Here is a 25,242-nt window from a genome sequence, read left to right as displayed (position 1 = left end):
AGCTTAAAGATGATGATGATGACTGTGTGCCCTGGATATACATATTGTCTGGACATTTTATTGCTTATTGGTCTTTAAAGGGCTGCATGTTGCGGCAGCAATAGAAGGTCATTGCATAATGTAAACCTCAATTGTCTTTAATGGAATCAAAATTCTGCTTGTATGTTAATTGGAGAATCGCTATTCTGGCTTCGTCTAGGTTAAAGATGAGGTGAGGGCAAAAGCCAGTTGGGGTTCCTGAATGGACCGAGTTCACGATGGAGGCAGTGCCCTGTGGGGGGAGCTGTCCCCATTCCGTTAGTCGGATGTCTCTGGTGGTAGCGGGGTTGTTGTGTTGCTTAAAGAAGTCAGTGGCCTTGGGCTAGGGCTTAAAGTATCTGTAGACGTTGCAAGGTTGTTGCAGAATTCCTGTGCGGGGTAATGTTGTTAGTTGCAGCTGAGGGATTGGAGAATTCTTTGACGCTGTTGAAGAGTTGTCTGCTGTTATTAGAGCTTGATTCAATGCATGAGGGTAAGGCCTTTTTCTTCAATTCTCTCAACTGTCTGAATCAGAGGTTGAGGGTTGTGATGAAGTTGGTCTTGTTGGTTGTGTCCTTGTTTTCCAGTTGTTTACGGTGCTGTTTAGTTGTTCAGAGGTCTTCAGTGTCCCAGCTAGCCTACTTAGTGAACTTTATGTGAGTTGTTGCCAATGGGAGCAAAGTTGTTGATGCAGTTTCTGATGTTCTGGTCTAGGTTGTTGGGGGACATGAAGCGGGTGGTGTTGAGGGTATTGATCCATGTGTCCTTTAAGACTTTGCTTCAGCTGTAGTGGGGGGATTGGGTAGACTGGGGGCAGCAGTCCGTGAGCTGGTGATGTTGAAGTGAATGATGGAGTGGTCAGTCCAGGTGAGTTCAGTGGTTTGGCTGTACCTGATGTTGTCACTGGAGATGAAGATTGAGTCTAGTGTGAGGCCTGCGGTGTGCATGGGGTCATGAACGAGTTGGGTGAGTACGATGTTGTTCATGCTGTCGAGGATGTTGGTTGTGTTGATGTCATTGAGATCAAACACAAACATAATGTCTTTTAACTGGCAATATTATCTACCCAATACAGTCTCAGGAAGAGTACGAGGAGCATGTGCATATAAATCGTAAAATGTTCATTTGGTAAATTAAGTTAGCCAAACCATATCGAGCCCTCCTACTATGTCCTTGAGGGGTTTATGGCAAGGTGGACTACAAACCTATATAATGACCCTGTTGACTTGATTGTCCTTGAAGGCATTGTAAAATCACCATCAGAAGTGGTCACTTTTACTAAACTTATTCCCTCTACAATGGTAGGTAGAGGAAGTGAGGAATGCAATAGGAGAGATGATTAAGGAAGCAGAAACGAAGCGGTTTCTGACCTAGCAAATATGCGAAAGAGGAAAAGGGTAAATACTGGTAGGAAATCTTAGTGGCATGGTGCGGTATTATGGGCTGACAAGAGATTATAGAAAAGGGATTGTGTAGAGACTGGACTGTTTAGTTATGGATTGGAAGCAAAGGTTGGGAGATGAGATTGTACTTAGGAAAGATTCAATGTAAGAGAACTGCAAATAACATTCAAGGATGGCTACTGAAAGGCTCAGATACACAGCTCCTTTATATCCATTAAAATACCCTTACTCTTACCAATCTTCTCCCATCAATATGGTGTGTGGGGTTGTATAACAGTGAGAAGCTTCTCTGTCTCATGGTGGTTCCAGAAGGCAATACAGGAAGCTGACAAGAAGACAAAAAGGATTTCAGACAAGATCAAGGCCAAGCCCAGCCTTTATTAATGAGACCCACACTTCCTCTATGCCCACAAATAAACACCCTTAACTTTGTTTGTCAGAATATAACAATTTTAATATTGCGCTACCATAATATTGTAGAAAAACTATTAACTAAAATATTGATAATTACATATATAACATTCAATTTAGATGACTTATTATTATTCTAACACCTACACTCCTTTAAGATGTAGATATCACTACGGTACCTATACACAGAGTTATGTTCATATGGCACTTCTTTGTACAGGCCTGACCCTAGAAAGTGCTCGCATCTCTTCGGTATTTGGACAAAATATCGGAAACACAAATATTGTGGGACAGAATATCATGTCAAAAATATAGAGGACAAGAATATCATGTATGTCAGTTTCTAAGGGTAAGTAAAGTTTTGCTACATATAACTCCTCATATATGTACCTTGACGATATATCTATAAATCTTCAAGGAACGTAGATCTGGAGTTAAGAATAGTAAATTTACATTTACCTAGTTGCACTTACCTACTCGATATTCTTGTCCTCGATATTTTTGACACAATAGTCTGTACACACTCTATTTGTGTTTCTGATTTTGTCACTAACCAATCTCTTCAAATGTTCTTCCTGAAGTGACCTTCAATAGGAAGACTATCTTGTAAAATATGCTTGTAAATATTCCTCTATGTAAAGGATGAAGCAGTGGCTTTTGCTACCTTGCTAAAAGAATATTTGAAGTTTATAAACTTTTGAAATACTCAACCAGACCCTCCAGGATTTTGCATTTTGCAAAAAAGTCGCAAAATCTGCAGTTTTGTAAAAAGGCTGTTCTTTTTACAAAACTGCCCACTACATTTGGGGAATGTGATCTGATGTTTTTTTTTGAGTGAAGAGGCTGACAAAAGGTTGTGAAAACATAATTGAAAGGGTCGTGAAAACATAACTTACAGATATTTTCGTCTCTCAGTTCCCAACTTTTTGGAAACTAGGACATCTTGTGGCCAGGGATGGTAATTGTTTTCAAAATATCTCCATTATAAAGTTCAAAGGTGAACAGTAGGTCGTACTTTTTTAAAGTGAAAGGAATCAAAACGAAGGGAAAGGGAAATGAGCATGCGTATCTGGAAGAGAGTTAATGTGCTAGAAGTCAGGAAGTGGAGATTAAAGGCTCCAGGAGTGATTTGGGTGTCCTCTGGACAATTTACACTACTTTTTATTTAGTGGCCATAGCGAGTAAGGTTTATTTGGTTGGCCATCACTGAGCTAAGCATCATTAGTGTTGTGATATTTGCATGAACCTGTGTGGAGTAATAGATCAGTTTTTTGTAGGTGTGGACATCATAAGTGTACGCCTACGTTCATTCATTCTCAGCCACAGCCAGGGCCAAAACACAGGCCCCGACGGCCCATGCGGTGCAGGAGGCCCCAGGCCTTCTGCCTTCCTCCATTCAGCCAAAGAGCAATTTTTGTTAGTATCAGATAAGTCTTTATTTCGACATCATGTCATAAAAGACAACATAAAAAAAACCATCATCAATACCTTAAAAGTACATTAAGCACAGCTGATTCATTGACAATTATACATAAATAAGGGCTTTTCATGAAACCTACTGGCTAAATCTGTCCTCTGATTATTCTTTATCAATAATTAAAAAGGTAGAAACTCAATTTAAAAGTAATAAATATGACAACATTTTATCTAAAAATCTTTAAAAAAATAAAAATAAATCAAGGACAATTCATTTTACATAATAAGGAGGAGACATTTAAACATTTGGGACAACAGCTGATTTTAGTTTGGTCCTTCGAATTGCCCACATCCAATTGAGAAATTTAGACACAGCAATAATTAGGCTTTCCGAACAGTCTGTTTTAAAAATCCGTAGGGCCTCAGTTCCTTTTTTGATACCTTTTTGAAGACATACTGGCCTAAGCCGCGGCAGTTTGTACACAGGGCATATAAACAATATATGAGCTAGACTTTCCAGTTGTGAACTACAAAAGGGACACATAGCATCCTTACCAGAGGACCATTTACTTGCAAAGGTATTAATTGGCAGGGTACCCACCCTATATTGATGGAACCGTTTCCGGTCCTCAGGGATTGTAATAAAATCCCAATATGGTTCATAAGCTGGTAAGTGTTTAAGCTCAAGAAACTCCCTATGTAGTGAAGAGGTGGAACATCTTTGGAATTTTTTTGTTGTGACCATCGACCAGTATAGTTCCTTAAGAATCTTGCTTGATGGAAAAATATTGTGCGCTGGGTTATCCCATAGCTCAGCCAAGCCCATGGCATTATAAATAGCCTTGGATTCACTAAACCATTTTATTCTATTGGCTGTGTCCATGTTCCTAACTTCAAGGAGTGCTTGGGCATAGTAGGAGAGCTCTGGGGTAACCCAGATCCTCGGCCAGTATGCTATGGGTCTAAAGCGCGCTACATCCTCTATTCTCTGGTAGCCCAGGTCAAGATAGAGCGGCAAAAGCGGGGTAGATGGTGGGAGCCTCGCTATTCCTCATAAAAATTTATTTTGGGCATTTGTCAGTTCAGAGATGTTACATGACCCCCATAGTTCGGCCCCATACAATATAGATGCTCGTATTTTTGTGTCATAGATTTTTAGTGCCGGAGCTATGGGTTGGGTGGCCGAAGAGCGCAGTTCTCTCAAGAGAACTCCCGCCAGCTGGGCATGTCTAGTAGCTAGTTGATTAATGTGTGGTTTCCAATCCAGCCTTGAACCCAGTGTGATACCCAAGTATGAGAACAAATGGTTTTCCTCTAGCAACTCCCCATTCATTATTGCTCTTCCTTTCACTTGCTTATACCTATGCATTACCATAAATTTGGTTTTAGACACATTGATGGTAAGGCCTTAGTCGCTACAGAAGGTCTCAAACTGCCCGATTGCTCTCTGGAGCCCTTGTTGGGTCTTGGATATTAAAAGAGTGTCATCTGCGAACATCAACAGGGGTATAGACTCACCACAGAGCTTGGGTGCATCCGTAGGAAAATCCCTGTAGTAGTCGATAACCCTGTTGATGTACAGAGAAAAGAGCAATTAATATTGGTGGTATAAGGGAGACTCAGGGGCCCTTCATCACATTCTGCAGGGGGGTGTACCTGCTATTTTCTTTGGGGCAGAGCCGCGGGCTGGACACTGCTTCACTACTGCTTGTGGCCGGGCCTGGCTCCGCCGAGTCCCCTGTGCATTGTATTCTGCTTGGGGATTATGCCCTGGGCTGGGTCTCGCTCCGCTGCTTCCCCGACCGGGCTTGGCTCCGCCGAGTAACTGCATCCTGGTTGGGGGCTGTATTCCGGGCCGGGCTTTGCTCCGCTCTCCGACTGGCTCCGCCAAACACTCTGACTACACCTCCCAGCAATCTCGCAAAACGCTAGTACCAAGAGCCAGGAGGCGTATAAAGGGGAATTTGGGGCAGAGTTCCCTGTGTACCTGCTATTTTCTTTGGGGCTGATCCGCGGGCTGGACACTGCTTCACTACTGCTTCTGGCCAGGCCTGGCTCCGCCGAGTCCCCTGTGCATTGTATTCTGCTTGGGGATTGTGCTCTAGGCTGGGTCTCGCTCCACTGCTTCCATGGCCGGGCTTGGCTCCGCCGAGTGACTGCATCCTGGTTAGGGGCTGTATTCCGGGCCGGGCTGTGCTCCGCTCTCCAACTGGCCGGGCCTGGCTCCGCCAAACACTCTGACTACACCTCCTAGCAATCTCACAAAGCGCCAGTACCAAGCGCCAGGAGGCGTATAAAGGAGAATTTGGATCCCCGCCACGCGAGACGCGCGCGGGATGCTCCGGGAGAAGGGCGGGGCCGTCTGCGGTCGTCAGAGGCCAGAGGAGGCTGGGCAGGGCCACCCCCTTAACATCTCTACTATTTTCTCTGGAATTGATTCATACCCAAAGGTACTTTTAAAAATCACTCCATCTTGGACATTTAATTTAATTACTCTAAAACTTTTCGCCGCAGGACCGTCAATGCAAATTTTTTTTTTGCTATCAGTCCTTTTTGAATATTGTGGGGCGGAAGTATTAAGTATTGTGCATTGTGGGATTTGTCCACCTGGTTGTAAGAATGAGCGACAAGGGTAAAAATACTAAGCCTGCTACCTCTCGTCCCATGACTAGGCACCAGGCTGCCACGGCACAACCTCTCCAAAGCCTCACTGCCATTGATAAGATGCTACAGAAGACGATCGGGGTAGTGGCATCTGCCATAGAGAATACTGAGAGGCGATTATCAATTACTCCGGCCATCCCCCCTCTCCAGTCTGTAGGGGATTTTTCAGCTGTTGCTGTTAATCCCCCTGACTTCAGTTCTTCCCTTATGTGCTCTTTTGCAGAGCTGCCCTGTGCACAGATTGTTCTTGATGTAAATGATACCCCAGAGGTTGCCAATTCCCCTCCACACCCTGTAGCCAGAAAAGTCCCCAAACCGCGCCTGAGAAGTAAGAAAATTAAACTTGTAAAAAAATTAGCTAAAAGATCCACGACCCTACCTGACTGTGCACAGGTTGCTGCTGGTCCTTCTCTGTCCTCTGTGGGAACTCCTGTTTGGGTCACTCATCTATTATCTGATTTCGAAGCTCATATGGAACAGATTATTGGTTCACATTTTAAATCACTGACATCTAGGCTTGATAGATTAGTTTCCACCATCAACAATATAGGTCTAGGGAGACCCCAGCCGATTAGTCCATCGGGGAATCCTAGAACTATTAAGCCCACTTCCACTTCCAACCCTGAAATTCTACCAGCCAGTAAAAATATACCAGCTGTACCAGCTCGGGTAACTGGCAATTCTACCCCTGACACTAATCTACCTCTGCCCAGGGTTGGAAAAGTAGACACTGGAAATACAACAGTGCCGAGGGGGGCCACTGAAGTCAGAGCAAACTTATTGGACCAACAAGCCCAAGCTAGCAGAAATACTTCAGAGGAGGGGTCTCCAGCTGCCCTGCCCTCCCTTGATCTCCCTCCTGAGTCTCTACCATATGTTGTGGTCCTTGCTGGGGTTCCTCCTTTCAGCCAGGGAAAAAGTGAGGATCATTTTGAATTAAAAAATAAATGTATATGTGAGAAGTTGGCCTGATATATGATATCTCCAATTCTGGGGGCACCTTGTATCAGTCCAAACAATCCCTTATGGTGGTGGTTGTAAGTCAACCTTATAGAAAAGCTATCCTAGGGGTAGCATGGTCTAAGCAGCCTTATAGGCTTAGCTCAAGAGGGCATGTGAAGCCAGCTGTTTTACCATATGCAATCCTGTAATATAAAATGAAAGGACACCACACAAGTTATATATTATGAAAGTTTATGTATTTATTCTCAGAATAATCCTCAGTACTCTTTATGAGTAAAGAAGCACAAGCGTTTAAACAAAAGCACAGTAAAACATATGAAAGTTGCACAATTATGGATGAGGCCGGGTGGCCACTCAAACCATATATCAAAAAAGTGGTAAAAGTACCCCTTTACGAACAGTGGTCAGGCCTAGGGCCTGGGGAGTCAATGGGACTACTCGGGACTAGCAGTGATGAAGTCGGGAGAAGCCCGCGGGACTCGGGTGCAGCGCTAAAAGCACACGCATGCACCAATGCAAAGTCAATGGTGCGTAAAAGTTATAAAGTTACTGTTTTAGGAGTCTTCCGACTGGACTAGGATTACCAAACTTTAGACTTAGATACTAGAGGTGTGTACCAGTGTAAGAACACCGGCGTTCATAAGTTACCTCACCCACAGGAAGCGGGTGCATAGGTGCCAAAGTGTGTCGGGTTTCGTCAAGCAGTTCGATGATGCCTGGAGATGAAGATGCTGCAGGCGTCCAGGAGGGAAGTGTCCGGTGTGATCCAAGGGTGGATCAAAGATGTAGAGTACCTGAAAGCAGAGGGGACAGAGTCTGGGTCACTAGCCAGTGACCAGGAAGGAACCAGAAAGGAACCAGGCGATGTCAGGCGCAATCAGGTGGTTGTCGAGAAGCTTGTCTCTGCTGCCACATGGACTCTGGGGCACCGAGGATGTCCTGGAGTGGATGACGAGCTGTCCCACAAAGGCTCTCACTGTCGGCGGTGTCGGCTTCCGAATTGGAGCTGACAAGCCTTGGCAAAAGCAACCCATGCAGGATTCAAAGATCGCTTCTTACTCGGACCAGCAAGGTCTGAGCGGGTGCTCCTTTTCAGGGGAGTGAGGGCCAGTCTGGAGCAACCAGACTAGCAGTGTAAATTCAAAGGTTCATTGGTACTGGGGCCACAAGCCAATGGGCAAGCGACCGGACCAACGCATCAAGCAGGAAAATGCAGAAGGGCCCCACGAAGCACTCGGAGAGTGTGGAGGGGTGAGCTTTGATGCAAGAGCTGCTCGGGGCTGGGGCTTCTCAAACCCCAATGCACAGCTTCGAGGGAGCCTCGGGAGCTGCACGGTCAGCGCTTTGTAGTTTTTCCAAGATGGCCAGCCCCACGCTTCAGGTCGCCTCCACGGGTCTCAGCTCTATAGGGACTGTGGATCGGGCTGTTAGAAGGCAGGCACGCTGTGTCTTGTTGATCTCTGTCGCTCGAGTTCCAGCAGGAACTGCAACAAAGCAAATGTTGAGGTGCTGGATGGTTTCTGTTTGCACAGGGTGGGCACTCCTTGACCACAAAGGAGATTCTTCAGTCTTCTACGTCGAGTAGGATGTCGAAGGGTCCAGAGTTTCGTTCCATAAGTTTCAGTCAGGATAATCTGAGTGCTTGGGCACTGCTCCCACCTTTATTCCAAACTGGGGGGCTTGATTACCTGCTAGGTCCCTCCTATGGGTGGGACCCAGGAAGGGGGTGGTTACACCCCTTTCCTTTTGTCCAGAGTCGCGCTGGGACTGGGGCTGGTGTGCCTCAGAACCGGTTTGACCGGATTATGCAAGGGGGAGCCTTGTGCTCCCCAAGCAGTGTCTAGTTTCTTTCAACCCTCCCTACTACAATCCACTATCTCCTGTCTGGGGTGGTGTGACACCTCCCTGTGACAGGAAACCCTTTGTCCAGGCTTCCTCTGCCAAGTTTCGGTCAGCAGCAGGAGGTCAGACTCGTGTCTGTGGCAGCAGCATCCATTTTGTGATGCTGGGGCTCTGGTTAGGATTAACCGCGTTTCAGTAAAGTAACATGTCTTCTCCCTCTAGAAGGGTGGAATGCTACCCCCGTCACCAGGACTGGCGAGGGGTAGCATTCCAAGTTGTATGACACCAAACACGACATGTTTTGATAAAGCAAAACCAAAGTTAGCACATAACCGCGAGGATTATAATGCACTTAAGAGTATATGGTATGGCATTATCCCGGAACAGCTAAGAGGGTTGGTCCCGACAGCTGCAGACAGGCTCAGCTCATGCTAGAGCACCATCTCACATAAAACCAAGCACTCTGCCTCCAGGATTGTTAAGGCCTGCCATAGGAGCGACTGATAGGTATATATGTGTCCAGTTTTAGGTTTAGATATAGGTATACTATATCTAAGCAAGGGGTGATTACACTACCTTTCCCCAGCTGAGTTATCAGCCAGTTGTGTCGATTTAAGTACCAGCCAGGGGTGGCAAAAGATATGCTGCAGCCCTGGTAGGCCTTGGTGGCACCTATGCCCTGAGCACATATAGTGCATGGTACTGGGGTTGACAAGGTGTCCTGTTCCACTTGGGTTAGGTACCTATAGTACATGTATGTGAATTTAGAGAGAGAACAGCAGGCTGTGGGTCTGATTAGCAGGCCCACAGCCACATTAAGTCGAAAACCAGTGAAGCAAAAAGCAAAAATGTGGGGTGACCATAGGATAGCAGACCCTACTCTCCTACACAACCCCCCCCCCCCCCAAACTCAGGGACATTAAACTTAACCTTGACCAGATAAGTGTTCATGTTCTAAGTGGAAATACCTGGAGAGACCATCTGCATTGCCATGGTCAGTCCCTGGTCTGTGCTCCACTGTAAAGTCCATCCCCTGTAGGGAAATGGACCACCTGAGCAGTTTGGGATTTTCACCCTTCATCTGATTTAGCCACAAGAGGGGCTTATGGTCTGTCTGAATTAGGAAGTGAGTTGCAAACAAGTATGGTCTCAACTTCTTCAGGGCCCAAACCACAGCAAAGGCCTCCCTCTCAATAGCTGACCATCGTTTCTCCCTGGGGGTCAGCCTTCTGCTAATAAAAGCAATGGGCTGGTCTTGACCATCTACATTAAGTTGTGAAAGCACAGCTCCCACCCCCAACTCAGAAACATCTGTTTGAACAATGAACTGTTTGGAGTAGTCAGGACTCTTCAGGATAGGTGCAGAGCACATGGCCTTCTTCAGGTCATCAAATGCCTTTTGACAGCTAACTGTCCACTGAACCTTTTTTGGCATCTTCTTGGATGTCAAGTCATTTAATGGTGTCACAATGGACCCATAGTTCTTTACAAATTTCCTGTAATACCCAGTCAGGCCCAAGAAGGCTCTGACTTGTGTCTGGGTAGTTGGAGGAGCCCAGTCCTGTATGGTCTGGATCTTGCTCTCCAGTGGTTGAACCTGGCCCCCACCTACTAGGTGGCCCATGTACACAACCTTGCTCTGCCCTATCTGGCACTTGGTAGCCTTGATCGTCAGGCCTGCCTTTTGCAGGGCCTCCAGAACTTTCTTCAGGTGGATCAGGTGATCCTCCCAGGTGGAGCTGAAGACAGCAATATCATCTAGATATGCTGCACAAAAGTCATCCAACCCAGCAAGGACTATATTCACCAACCTTTGAAAAGTGGTAGGTGCATTCTTCAAACCAAAGGGTATCACCACAAACTGATAATGCCCATTGGGGGTAGAGAATGCTGTTTTGGCTTTAGACTCCTCAGCTAACCTGATTTGCCAATAGCCAGCTGTCAAATCAAATGTGCTCAGAAACTTGGCAGAAGCCAATTTATCTATGAGCTCATCTGCCCTTGGAATGGGATGAGCATCTGTCCTAGTGACAGCATTGAGACCTCTGTAGTCCACACAAAACCTCATTCTCTCTTTCCATCTTGGGTATGGGGTTTTGGCACAAGGACTACTGGGCTGGCCCATGGGCTCTCTGATGGCTCAATCACTCCAAGTCCAAGCATTTTCTGCACCTCAGCCTTTATACAATCCCTGACATGGTCAGGTTGCCTGTAGATTTTATTCTTCACAGGCAGACTGTCACCGGTGTCCACCTCATGGGTGCACCAGTTAGTTTGACTGGGTATGAGTGAAAACATGTGTCTATGGGCCTGCAACACCTGTCTGCAGTCCATCTGTTGCTGGTCAGTGAGGCTGCCTGCCAAGGCTACTCCATCAACTGAGCCATCATCAGGCTTTTGGGAAAGCAAGTCTGGGAGAGGGTCACTCTCTTCCTCCTGTTCCCCATCTGTAGCCATGAGTAAACCCATGTCTTCCCTGTCAACAAATGCTTTCAATCTGTTTACATGGAGCACCCTGTGGGGGCTCCTAGGGGTTCCAAAGTCAACCACATAGGTGACTTCTCCCTTTTTCTCAACAATAGGGTAGGGTCCAGTCCATTTGTCCTGGAGAGCTGCTGGGGCCACTGGCTCCAACACCCACATCTTCCGCCCTGGCTGGTACTCAACCAGAACAGCCTTTTGGTCATGCCAAGCTTTCTGTAATTCTTGGCTGGCCTCCAGGTTTTTGGATGCTCTCTCCATGTACTCTGCCATCCTGGAGCATAGACCAAGTACATAGTCCACAATATCAAGCTTAGGCTTTTTGAGAGGTAACTCCCATCCTTCCTTCAGAAGACACAATGGACCCCTTACAGGGTGGCCAAACAAAAGTTCAAAAAGGCTGTAGCCAACCCCCTTCTGTGGGACATCTCTGTAGGCAAAGAGCAAGCAGGGTAAAAGGATGTCCCATCTTCGCCTAAGCTTTTCTGGTAACCCTTTTATCATTCCCTTTATGGTCTTGTTGAACCTTTCAACAAGCCCATGGCACTGTGGATGATAGGGTGTGGTAAACTTGTAGTTTACTCCACACTCCTTCCACATTGCTTTTAAGTATCCAGACATGAAGTTGGTACCTCTGTCTGAAAGAACCTCCTTTGGAAAGCCCACTCTTGAGAATACTGCAAGAAGGGCCCTTGCCACAACAGGAGCTGTTGTGGTCCTCGAGGGAATTGCCTCTGGATACCTGGTGGCATGATCCACTACCACCAGTATAAATCTGTGCCCAGATGCTGTTTGTGGATCCATTGGACCCACAATGTCAATTCCAACTCTCTCAAAGGGTACCCCCACCACAGGTAGTGGTATCAGGGGGGCCTTTGTTGTGCCACCTGACTTACCACTGGCTTGGCAAGTGACACAGGAGCGACAAAACTCCTTGACATATGAGGCCAGTGAAAGTGATGGGACAAGCCTGTCCCAAGTCTTGTTCTGGTCTAAGTGTCCTGCAAGGGGAATATCATGGGCCAAGGTAAGAAGGAAGTCCCTAAATTGCAGAGGTATGACCAACCTCCTGGTAGCACCAGGCTTGGGGTCTCTAGCCTCTGAATAAAGGAGAGCATCATCCCAATACACTCTATGGGTAACTTGAGCATTCTCAGCAGCCTCAGCAGCAGCCTGCTGTCTGAGGGGTTCAAGAGAAGGGCAAGTTAACTGAGCCTGCCCCAGGTCTGCCCTTGAGGGCCCCACCGTCCCCAGAAACTCAACCTGATCAGGTTCAAGCTCTTCAGGGACAGTCTCCTCTTGGATCTCAGAATCAGCCTCCTGTGAGATCTGATCCTCAACCTGGGGCAAGTGGGAAGGCACTGCCTTAACCCTCTTGCTCTTCTTCTTGGGTTGTGGTTGGTCTATTGTTTCAAGATCCACCACAGGTTCAGGTAGGCACTTCTTGGCCTGTGTCCTGGTTACAGCAAGGACATTTGCTGATATCCCAAGCATTTCTGCATGAGTCCTGTACTCCACTTCTGACCATAAGGATTCCTCAAGATCATTGCCCAAAAGACAGTCAACTGGGAGGTCTGCACTCACAACAACTCTTTTGAGGCCAGTTACCCCTCCCCAGGAGAATTTAACAACAGCCACACTATGTGTAGTAGTGGCATTGCTAGCATTGGTCACTAGGTAGTTCTCACCTAGTATGATTTGTCCAGGGTCCACAAAGTTAGGTGTCATCATAGTGACACTGGCACATGTGTCCCTGTAGGCCTGAGCCAGTTTCTCATTAATTAAAGGCGTCTGCCTATACTTGCCCAACGTATTGGGACTTTTAGTAGTGGCCATGGCTATGTCCACATCATAGAGCAGAACTGCCTGAGTAGGGATTCTGACTAAGCCAGACTCCATCCCAGTACCCAGGGTCAACCCTACTAAACCCTTTGGCTGTGTACTACCACTGCTGACTGTACTAGGGGGTGCAGTTGCTTTAGGAGCTGCAGTGGTAGGGACTGGATTTTTCTTAGTGCATTCACTGCCCCAGTGTGAAACTGATTTGCAGGTATTACACCAAGGTTTCTTTGGGCCATCATTCTTCTTTTTCTTGTTTCCATTTTGGGAACCACCCTCCTCATTAGAATTATTTTGGGGGCCTGAAGACTTCTGGTCTTTTTCTTTTTCTTTCTTATCCCCACCCTTCTGGTCTGCCACCTCCATGCTTCTGGAGTTTCTGCTTAATCCTTGTTCTGACCCACTTGTCTGCCTTCTTTCCCAATTCTTGGGGAGAGGTCAGATCTGAGTCAATAAGGTATTTATGCAATAGCTGGTTCTGACAGTTATTAAGGATCTGTTCTCTCATTATAAGATCGTACAATCCTGTATAGTCTGAGACTTTACTTCCCTGCAGCCAACCCTCCAGAGCCTTAGTGGCACAATCAACAAAATCAGTCCAGTCCTGAGTCTGAGCTTTTTGGGTATCTCTGAACAACAACCTGTATTGCTCAGTGGTTAGGCCAACCCCCTCAATAGGAGCACTCTTCAGGACAAAGTAGTTTTTGGCATCCTCAGGTCTAACTGTGAGGAGCCTATCCCTCCCTTTCTCAGAAAAGGAGTACCATAAAATTGCAGCCCACTGTTCTTGAGGAACCTGCTGTACCATGCAGGCTCTCTCCAGAGCAGTCATCTATTTGTGGATGTCGTCCCCTTCCTTGTAGGGGCTACAATCTTTGTCAGGTTTCTAGAATCATAGGACCTGTCTTTCTCTCTAGGAATATTGCTGCCACCAGTGGAATCTAATCCACACAACTTTTGTTCTCTTGCTAAAGCAAGTTTAGCTTGAGCCAGGGCTACCTCTTCCCTCTCTATCTGGAGTTGGACAGCCCTCATTCTGGCCCTATGCTCTTTTCTCTGGGGGGAAGTCATTCCCCTTTAAGATACCCTTGAGGCACTAGAAATGTGAGAGTCCCTGGAGGGAGATCTCACTCTTCTATTACCTGGGGAAATTATGTTATAGGATCTGGGGAGGTGCTGGCCCTCTCCATTCCCATGTAGGTCCAAGTTGGCCTGGTTAAGCCTACCAATTTGTACCTGGTTGGTTCCTTGATCCTGATCTGAATCTTCATTAGCATCTGATTCAGGTTCCTCCTCTATCTCTGGGGTGTTCTCAGTATCTGGGGGGTTCACTCCCTCTCCTGTATCTAAGGGAGCTGCACTCACCTTCTCTAGATCATCCTTCTCCAGGATGGCTATCAGGATGGGAATGGTAGGGTTGTGACCCTTTCTCAGCCCCCTTGAAGTGCACAAGGCACTCAAGTCCTTATGGCTGAGGTTGTCATAGCTGGAAGGTGCCTTGGTAAGGTCAACCAACACAGGCAGAGAGCTGGAAGCTTCACCTGTGCCAGACATGACTGCTAGTGAGGTGTAAGTGGTGCACTTACCTACACTAAGGGGGTCATTACGATGGAGGATTTTCCGCATCCTCCGGGACGGCGGAAGCCACCGCCGGCCCGGAGGATGCGGAAAATCCTTTGCGGACCCACCAGGACCCACCGCCACATTAGGATGGCTGGTGGGTCATGGTTTAGGTCCGCAGCTTTTCCGCCGCGGCTGGCTTACAACCGCGGCGGAAAAGCAATAAAATGGTGACGGTGTCTCTCAGACACCGTCAGCCAGATTAGGATGTGCATGGGAACATGCTTTTCCGCGGCGGCTTTTCCGCCGTGGAAAAGCATGTGTAACTGCACTGCGGGGGCCCGTTGCGGGCCCCCTAGGTGTAGTGGGGGGTGCACCATAGGTACCCCCTGCATTTGCGTGCACAATGCAGCAGGCACCGCGCGGTGCCTGCGGCTTTGTGCACGCAAATGCTGTGCATGCTTTTTTAACATTGCTGCGGGTGCAGCTTGAAGCTCCACCCGCCGCAATGTTAAAATAGAGGATGTGACCGCCACCCTGGTGGTCACATCCTAATCTGCACAGAGGGAACGCCGCAGCCCATGCGGACGTTCCCTCATGCTCTGGGGTCGCGGACGGACTCAAGTCCGTCCGCGATCGTAATGACCCCCTAAGTGTTTTCCTACTGTACCTTGCTAGTGAGTTGTAGGCAGGGTGTGCTAAGCCCTTTGATCTACAACTACTAAGTTCAGTAAAACTTAAATATGTAAGCTTTGTTAATATGTACCTAGGTACTTAATGTGATCTTTCAATTTGATAAAAAGATTGCAATGGTAAAACAACAGCAAGCTCAAATCCGCTCCGCTCCGCTGCACACCAATGTGAGAGATTGGCCTGATGTATGATGTCTCCAATTCTGGGGGCACCTTGTGTCAGTCCAAACAATCCCTTATGGTGGTGGTTGTAAGTCAACCTTATAGACAAGCTATCCTAGGGGTAGCATGGACTAAGCAGCCTTATAGGCTTAACTCAAGAGGGCATGTGAAGCCAGCTGTTTTACCTTATGCATCCTGTAATATCAAATGAAAGGACACCACACAAGTTATATATTATAAAAATATATGTATTTATTCTCAGAATAATCCTCAGTACACTTTATGAGTAAAGAAGCACAAGCGTTTAAACAAAAGCACAGTAAAACATATGAAAGTTGCACAATTAAGGATGAGGCCGGGTGGCCACTCAAACCATATATCAAAAAAGTGGTATAAGTACCCCTTTACGAACAGTGGTCAGGCCTAGGGCCTGGGGAATCGCTGGGACTACTCGGGACTAGCAGTGATGAAGTCGGGAGAAGCCCGCGGGACTCGGGTGCAGCGCTAAAAGCACACGCATGCACCAATGCAAAGTCAATGGTGCGTAAAAGTTATAAAGTTACTGTTTTAGGAGTCTTCCGACTGGACCAGGATTACCAAACTTTAGACTTAGACACTAGAGGTGTGTACCAGTGTGAGAACATCAGCGTTCATAAGTTACCTCACCCACAGGAAGCGGGTGCATAGGTGCCAAAGTGTGTCGGGTTTCGTCACGCAGTTCGATGGTGCCTGGAGATGAAGATGCTGCAGGCGTCCAGGCGGGAAATGTCCGGTGTGATCCAAGGGTGGATCGAAGATGTAGAGTACCTGAAAGCAGAGGGGACAGAGTCTGGGTCACTAGCCAGTGACCAGGAAGGAACCAGGAAGAACCAGGCGATGTTGGGCGCAATCAGGTGGTTGTCAAGAAGCTTGTCTCCGCTGCCACATGGACTCTGGGGCACCGAGGATGTCCTGGAGTGGATCACGAGCTGCCCCACAAAGGCTCTCACTGTCGGCGGTGTCGGCTTCCGGATTGGAGCTGACAAGCCTTGGCAAAGGTAAACCACGCAGGATTCGAAGATCGCTTCTTACTTAGACCAGCAAGGTCTGAGCGGGTGCTCCTTTTCAGGGGAGCGAGGGCCAGTCTGGAGCAACCAGACTAGCAGTGTAAGTTTAAAGGTTTGTTGGTGCTGGGGCCACAAGCCAATGGGCAAGCGACCAGACCAACGCGTCAAGCAGGAAAATGCAGAAGGGCCCCACGCAGCACTCGGAGAGTGTGGAGGGGTGAGCTTTGATGCAAGAGTTGCTCGGGGCTGGGCCTTCTCAAACTCCAATGCACAGCTTCAAGGGAGCCTCGGGAGCTGCACGGTCAGCGCTTCATAGTTTTTCCAAGATGGCCGGCCCCACGCTTCAGGTTGCCTCCACGGGTCTCAGCTCTGCAGGGACTGTGGATCAGGCTGTTAAAAGGCAGGCACGCTGGGTTTTGTTGATCTCTGTCACTCTGGCGGGAACTGCAACAATGCAAACTTCGAGGTGCTGGATGGTGCCTGTTTGCACAGGGTGTTTAATAACAAGGGGTGGTGATGGACAGAGTTTCTGAATTAAGCAGAATACTCTAGATCCTACACCGTTTTTTAGCTCACTGCACCATCCCAGTTCAGAACCTGGCTATATGCAAATTAGTCTGTTCCTGTCCCAGTGCATGATGGGAACAGGGCAAACCAAACTACCAAGCCAATTCTTACACTGGGAAGGAAACAAGCTTCCGGGGACCGGTTTCTGGCATTTCAGCCGTCGTCGGCCCGGCTTGCTTGAATCCTGATGGTGCAATGAGCAAGGGACTCACATCTGAGTATACCCTTCCACGCTTAGGGTGGACAAAATATTTAATAACAAGGGGTGGTGATGGACAGAGTTTCTGAATTAAGCAGAATACTCTCACCCAGTCAAGAGATCAGGGCTAGATCCAACACCGTTTTTTAGCTCACTGCACCATCCCAGTTCAGAACCTGGCTATATGCAAATTAGTCTGTTCCTGTCCCAGTGCATGATGGGAACAGGGCAAACCAAACTACCAAGCCAATTCTTACACTGGGAAGGAAAAAATGCAGAAGGGCCCCACGCAGCACTCGGAGAGTGTGGAGGGGTGAGCTTTGATGCAAGAGCTGCTGGGGGCTGGGGCTTCTCAAACTCCAATGCACAGCTGCAAGGGAGCCTCTGGAACTGCACGGTCAGCGCTTCATAGTTTTTCCAAGATGGCCGGCCCCACGCTTCAGGTTGCCTCCACGGGTCTCAGCTCTGCAGGGACTGTGGATCAGGCTGTTAGAAGGCAGGCACGCTGGGTTTTGTTGACCTCTGTCACTCTGGCAGGAACTGCAACAATGCAAACGTCGAGGTGCTGGATGGTGCCTGTTTGCACAGGGTGGTCACTCCTTGACCACAAGGGAGATTCTTCAGTCTTCTACGTCGAGTAGGATGTCGAAGGGTCCAGAGTTTCGTTTCATAAGTTTCAGTCAGGATAATCTGAGTGCTTGGGCACTGCTCCCACCTTTATTCCAAACTGGGGGGCTGGATTACCTGCTAGGTCCCTCCTATGGGTGGAACCCAGGAAGGGGGGGGTTACACCCCTTTCCCTTTGTCCAGAGTCACGCTGGGACTGGGACTGGGGCTGGTGCGCCCCAGAACCGGTTTGACCGGATTATGCAAGGGGAAGCCTTGTGCTCCCTAGGCAGTGTCTAGTTTCTTTTAACCCTCCCTGCTACAATCCACTATCTCCTGTCTGGGGTGGTGTGACACCTCCCTGTGACAGGAAACACTTTGTCCAGGCTTCCTCTGCCAAGTTTCGGTCAGCAGCAGGAGGTCAGACTCGTGTCTGTGGCAGCAGCATCCATTTTGTGATGCTGGGGCTCTGGTTAGGATTAACCGCGTTTTAGTAAAGTAACATGTCTTCTCCCTCTAGAAGGGTGGAATGCTACCCCCGTCACCAGGACTGGTGAGGGGGTAGTATTCCAAGTTGTATGACACCAAACACGACATGTTTTGATAAAGCCAAACCAAAGTTAGCACATAACCACAAGGATTATAATGCACTTAAGAGTATATGGTATGGCATTATCCCGGAACAGCTAAGGGAGTTGGTCCCGACAGCTGCAGACAGGCTCAGCTCATGCTAGAGCACCATCTCACATAAAACCAAGCACTCTGCCTCCAGGATTGTTAAGGCCTGCCATAGGAGTGACTGATAGGTATATATGTGTCCAGTTTTAGGTTTAGATATAGGTATACTATATATAAGCAAGGGGTGATTACACCACCTTGCCCCAGCTGAGTGATCAGCCAGTTGTGTCGATTTAAGTACCAGCCAGGGGTTGCAAAAGATATGCTGCAGCCCCTGGTAGGCCTTGGTGGCACCTATGCCCTGAGCGCCTATAGTGCATGGTACAGGGGCTGACAAGGTGTCCAGTGCCAATTGGGTTATGTACCTATAGTACATGTATGTGAATTTAGAGAGAGAACAGCAGGCTGTGGGTCTGATTAGTAGGCCCACAGTCACATTAAGTCGAAAACCAGTGAAGCAAAAAGCAGAAATTTGGGGTGACCATAGGATAGCAGACACTACTCTCCTACAGTATACAATGGCTTAACTCCAACAGGCCTCTCCCCCCTAATGTCTCTGGAGAAATATTGTGTGTTAGAAGAGTAGACTGGATTGGGACTGGACCAAAAACTATTGCGGGAAACTGTGTTGTGATTAACTTTAGGAACACACGCTCTGTAGAATACATCTGCAGCAGGTCGCCATCCTGGTCTATTACCCAAATTTCCCCCCTACACTTGTCATATTTCAATCCCACTCCCCAGCGGAGAACTGGACAGAATAGAGGTATGCGACAAGAGGGGGCCAGAACATCTTACCACCCAGAATCCAACAGGGAATAACATCCTGGGAGGGCTGTCAGACGGATATTCCCTTACTTTCACTATTCCCTCAAAGAAATAGGTTTAGCATGTTGGAACAGGTCGACTGACGCCATGTGAGGCAGAGTCCCTTACCCCAAATACGTAGCAGTCTGGGCATCCAAACAGCGATATTGGTGGGTAATGGTGACAGTAGTATCCCTGAGAACCTAACAACATATAACAACATCACAGGGGGTGGGAAGGAATCGGGGGCAGGTACTACGCATGTGGGAGTCTGTCCTTTCTCCGAGGAAATGCTAAGAGGTGAGGCAAGGGAAAAGACACCAGAGCCCAAGGTCTTATTGTGTAGTTCTGGGCCTGACCAAAGTAAGGGTGAACCATCAATTAACATCAGGCAAGTTGATAGAGGTATACAAATATTGTCCTGGAATGTGGCCGGGATGAAAAAGAAACTGGCTTTACCTGAATGGGGCTCTTTTATGGCAATGCACGACATTTGCCTGATGCATGAAACATGGGCACTGAAGGAGAGTGTAAGGGCCGGCTTTGCCACTTTTGATATCCTCGCGACAACTAGGGGTAGGGGAGACCCTCGGGTGGCCTGTCAATATGGGTGGGCACGCATTCGGGTGTCCAGGCAGTTCAAATATCAACTAACTCGCTTGATGTCCAATGCGTTCTTTTAACACCTCAAGATAGGCCCCAGTTGGCCATATTAAACATCTATTCAAGACCTCTTAGGAGTGGTCAAGAATCCGATACTATTGAAACATTAAAGCAGGCTATACATTCACTCAACACTTTAGTCGCCCTAATAGTTGGAGGCGACTTCAACTGCAGTTTGAGCCCCTTGTGATTTCAGATGTGGGAGAGCTGAATGATGAGGACCGGTTCTGGCATGTTCCCGATCCCCAGATCCCTACTGTCAGAGCATGGACCCCATTGGACCTTCAAATTAAGTGTTTCTCCCTCTCAACGTCTCTGCGGGCGTGTAATGGGAGATTGGAGCCCGACAGACCGGGATTAGTCTCTTTTAACTGACTGGGGCAAACTTCTATCATCGACTATATAATGATGTAAGCAAGACATTGGGATAAATTGTTGGAATTTAGGGTCTACCCACGACAAGATAGTGACCACAATGCCCTTGTCTTAACACTCAAACCTGGGAGTTTTGGGCTAACAGACCCTGCTCCTGATTCTAACGGTCCGCTGTTGCCACAGGCGGAGGGTTAAATGGCCCTACCTCCAGGACTCCCCCATGAAACTCGCTGAAATATACCAGATAGTAATACCGCTGCTAACAGATATGGGGGATATAGGCATTGACAATTTGGATCTAGACTCCCAGGGTAGAGCTGTGGAAATTCACAAACAGCTGGCTGTCAGGCTTGTGGATGTGTTTAGTCCTGTGGGAAGGGAAAAATCCTACCAGGCCAGGACACATCCCTGGTATGACGCCGCCTGTAGGAAAGCAAAAAAAGATTTGCTTTCTGCAATAAATAATAAAGATAGAATTAACATTAAGAAATTCCGCCTGGACTATAAAAAGGCCATTATCAGGGGAAAGAAGCAATGGGAGGAGAACAGATGGGAGGAGCTTAGATTTGCACTCTCACGAAAGGACTCCAAGTCATTTGGACTATTGTGAGTTCTGGTGTGAGCGGGGGAGGAATGGCTACAACCCCGAATATAGCATCCGCAGTGTGGGAAGCGCACTTCAGTGCGCTATATGCCAATTCGGGCGAAGAGACCATACTCCCTCCCAATCCCGATCCTCTCCAGGAGCATACACCGGTGGGGACGGAAGATTTGGTCTTAAGGGAAACTGTGGCATGTCCCCTGTTGGCCGTCCCGGGGCCCAGCCACGAGTATCGCCTGGTGGGGTCCTTGGATGGTGATCGGAGGCAGGATTCCCGGCTTGTTGGGGACGTGTATCATCTAGAACGGCCTGAAGAAATTACTCTGAAGGAGGTTGAGTCTTCAATAGCAAGACTATTACCTAACAAGGCCCCCGGCCTAGATAAAATCCCCGGGGATTTATTCCGATCCCAACCCAAAATATGAGAACCGTATCTGGTGGTTTTGTATAATGCAATTCTTAGGGGGATTGACCCGCCAGATACTTGGCTTGGAGCCGAGATCGTCCCTATCTTTAAGAAAGGCTGCCCATTAACCCCATCAAACTATAGGCCCATTAGTCTCATAGACACCGCACAGAAACTAATGGGCAGGATCATCCTAGATAGGATCCAGGGGTGGTTGGAAGAAAATTAGATACTGACCACACTCCAGGCCGGGTTTAGGACGGGTATTTCAACTTTGGATCGAATATTTCGGCTGCCGGTCTCATTTTGGAAAACGGTGAGAGTGGAGGGTGGCAGCCTTTATCTCATCTTTGTTGACCTGCTGGCCGCTTTCGACCTAGTTCCAAGGGAAAAATTATGGAAAGTCTTAGCAGAACTGGGTCTCCCATCCTATCTATTGAACATCCTAATTAGGCTTCACACTAGAAACTATGCCCAAGTTAGGTGTGGGAGGCACGGAGATCTCTCGGCACGTTTCCCCGTTTCGGAAGGGTGTACGCCAGGGGTGCGTCTTGGCGCCAACGTTATTTTGTCTTTACATCAATGGCCTTGTGGACCATTTAATTGGTGTAATTGACAATGACGCCCCTAGGCTGACACCTTGTTGCTATCTAAAACATCATTGGGCATCCAGCGCACCCTGGATGGCTTTGCAGCATTCTGTGCTTCACGAGGATTGGAGATAAACTTGGACAAGACCAAGTTTATGATTTTCAATCCCCCAAAGCAGACCCAGGGGAACCCCATTCTCAATGGTTCTGCCTTAGAAAGAGTTAAGACTTTTGTTTATCTGGGCATTACCTTGAAGGAAAATTTTGACTGGGGTTCCCAAATTTCCAAATCAGCTCTTAGGTTATCCCAAGTAATGAGGAGCATTAGCAAAGTCCACAGATTTTCGGATTTCAAGCCGGCAGCCCCGGTCATTGAAATATATCGATTCCAGGCTAGAATGGCCTTGACGTATGGTGCAGAACTTTGGGGCCATAAAAATACATCTAATCTCCTGAGGGTCGAGCAGGGCTTTATGAGGAGCCTTTTGAGCTTGCCACCAAGCACACCACTCATTCCTCTACGATTTGACCTGGGGCTGGAATCAATAGAAGAACTAGTAGCAGCACGGCCAATGCTCTACTGGAAGAGACTTTGGTCAGTGCCTGAACTGGCTCCATACAGAGGAATTTTTAGAGGTCTGGGCTCTTCTAAAAGGCAAGAACATTCCGTGGCTGCACCACATTGTAGTGTAGTTCCTATATTCCCAATAGGCTCTGCGCATTGGAATAACATAAACAGCAGTGTAGACGTAGGACTGAGGTCATCTAGGTCTCTACTGACTATGTTAGACTTAATTAGTTTTGCCAGCTAGCTCAGAGGTCACTAGAAACTTTCTCGAATGAATAGGGCTTCTGACAACCATATAACATGACAACTTTGCTTCCTCATAATAAAGAGTATATCTCCAGAGTCGTGTGAAAACAATAGACAACTATTTCACTCAGTCAATCGTGCATGCTTAATTTCACCAGAGTGCAGAGAAATAGAGAGACGGGCGTTTTCAATAAAAGGTGTTATTTTATTGAGCAGTCTTCTTTCTCATGCAAGAGAAATGAATTGCCACAATTGCAATACTTATCATAAAGTAAAGTACGTACAGTAAAAGTAGTATTATGAAATAATACTGTAAAAGCATTGATATGGTTTCTTAGCTATATGATACTTTAAAATGGATAAAATATATACATACATAAAAACATTTACCAAAGGAATCAACTGGTGCTTCTAAGATACACCTACCCCGGTGTACCTGACCTAAGCCTAATACGTGGGAAGGAGTAAGTAAGTTGCAGTTTTGAGTTAAGTTAGGTTTTTTGCCAAGAATCTGAATCAAGAATTCTCTTTAAGGTTTTAATCAGCTCCGTACCTTGGTTATAGAATGAAGGAGGTCTTGTATCTCGTTTCTCAGGACTCGATCTCCCAGCAATCAGCGAGGGTGACTTGGGAACACCGGAGCTGGATTTTCTCGGCTGGAGAAAAAGACAGCGTCTCTCTCAGTGCGTCAAAGGGAGGGGCGGTTTCCTTCGGCTCTCGCAACAGCTGGGCTCCCGGGCAAGTAGAACGTCACTCTGCTCCCAACCACCGTGTGTTTGCTTAAGGCAACGTTGGTATATTTATACCCGAAAGGTGCCGGGTTTGACGTAAGGTTGGACATAAGACGTCACTAAGAACTAACAGTTCTTTCTGGACTCCAGGAGTTCTTGTGCAAATAAAAACAAAAGCAGGGGGTTTTCCCGGGCTGCTGGAGGCTTGGGTGTTTAAAGAATGCGTTGTACTTTCTAGGAGTCTATGGGAGTAGCCTTGCCGTATTTCGACTGCATGGGCTATTACTAAATATGGATATGATTCTTATGCCTTTATAAGGATATTATTTGTTATAACCACATAAGGGCATGAATCGGGAATATCGAATTAGGGTCCTAGATAGAAACACAACACCCTCTCCATGTATTAATGTCCATCATTACTAAAAAAGAAGCAATATTAAACATATAACGATGCATGTGTGTTTTCCAACCCACCGCAAAATACATAAATTGCACTTGAAATGGTGTATGGTGTATAGACGAAAAATGAGTATTGGTACTGTATGCTTTTCAAGCAGGGTTATCATTCAGTTAAATGCATATATATATCAGCTGAATAAATTGCGACACTTTCACATGAAATGGCTCTGTATACAGAAAAGAAGGTCGAGACCATTTCATCACATATTTATACGATACTGTACATGTGCTAGAGGCTGAGGTAAGATATTGTCTCTAGTGTCTCTAAAAATAGAAGCTCTGTTCTCTAAGAATAGTTCTACTTTAAGCAGAGTACCATGTGCCAGAAAAAGGGTAAATATTTTTGAAGTGAAAGAAAAAATAATTTCGCTTTCAGGGGAAAAAATAGTTCCAAACGTTTTCAGTAGCTTTGTTTAACAAAACTGAAGGCCAAATTCAGAGTTCAGGGAACGCTGTGTGCTTGTTGTTTTTTAAAAGTTATTCTCGTTGTTCAGGGGAGAACATCATATCAGACAGGCTTGCAAAAAATTGGTCTACAACATCAGGTGAAAGTTCGACCAAGTTCGAAAATGCTGTAACTGTGCAGTTGTGAGAGTGATTGCTATCATCGATGTTTGGATCAGCAATGCTCACAGAAGGTTGTACCTGTTTGGTGCTGCTTTCCTCTCGTACTTCACTGCCACCTACTCGTAATTGTGAAGTCTCAACGAATGGCGTCATCAGAATAGGTAGCCGCTGGGTTAATTAGACTTTGGGTGCTATTGGAGTTTACCAGCGCTGTAGAAGTATGACACCTTCTATTCTATTAGTCGACCACAAATGTATAAAGGGTGCTTCAAAGTTTAGGGGAGGAAAACACCCAACTCCTCACTGCTTAATCAAACGATTAGGCACAATCAAAATTTCCATAGATTGAAGCACTCCACTTATAATAGCCAAAATTTAGCTTAGTCCATATAAAAAGACATCTAAAGAATTTTCCATGCAGATTATCTTCTTTTATTTCTTTTTTGTTCAGATCCAATCCCAACCAACGCGTTTCGCCGAGGTTATTAAATACCTCTCGGCTTCGTCAGGGCTTATCTTCAATTTGAACCTGCCTCCAGTCTTTCACGAGGGTGCTTGTACGTATTATTTGCTGCACTTTAACTTGGCGGAGGGAATATTATCCTTATGTTTGCAATTTCTGCACTTCTATCTATAGTCTCCAAAATGAGCTCCACTTGTTTCTGTCGCCTTCTATCAC

At 47.0% G+C, this 25,242-nt stretch overlaps 1 protein-coding gene across 1 annotated transcript in view; it reads right to left on the bottom strand.

Annotated features, from left to right (window-relative positions):
* LOC147708719 (uncharacterized) overlaps positions 1-25,242 on the bottom strand; it is a 285,914-nt gene that overhangs the window by 133,418 nt on the left and 127,254 nt on the right. Inside the window, exon 9 of the mRNA XM_086925767.1 lies at positions 1,657-1,746. Within this exon, the coding sequence (XP_086781893.1) occupies positions 1,657-1,746 (90 nt within the window). The remainder of the gene's footprint in view (positions 1-1,656; positions 1,747-25,242) is intronic.

Source organism: Lissotriton vulgaris, chromosome 6 (genome assembly GCF_964263255.1).
Source record: "Lissotriton vulgaris chromosome 6, aLisVul1.2, whole genome shotgun sequence".
Taxonomy (NCBI): domain Eukaryota; kingdom Metazoa; phylum Chordata; class Amphibia; order Caudata; family Salamandridae; genus Lissotriton; species Lissotriton vulgaris.
Note: the sequence above shows the minus strand (reverse complement) of the source record. Positions and strands in the feature narration are given on the sequence as shown.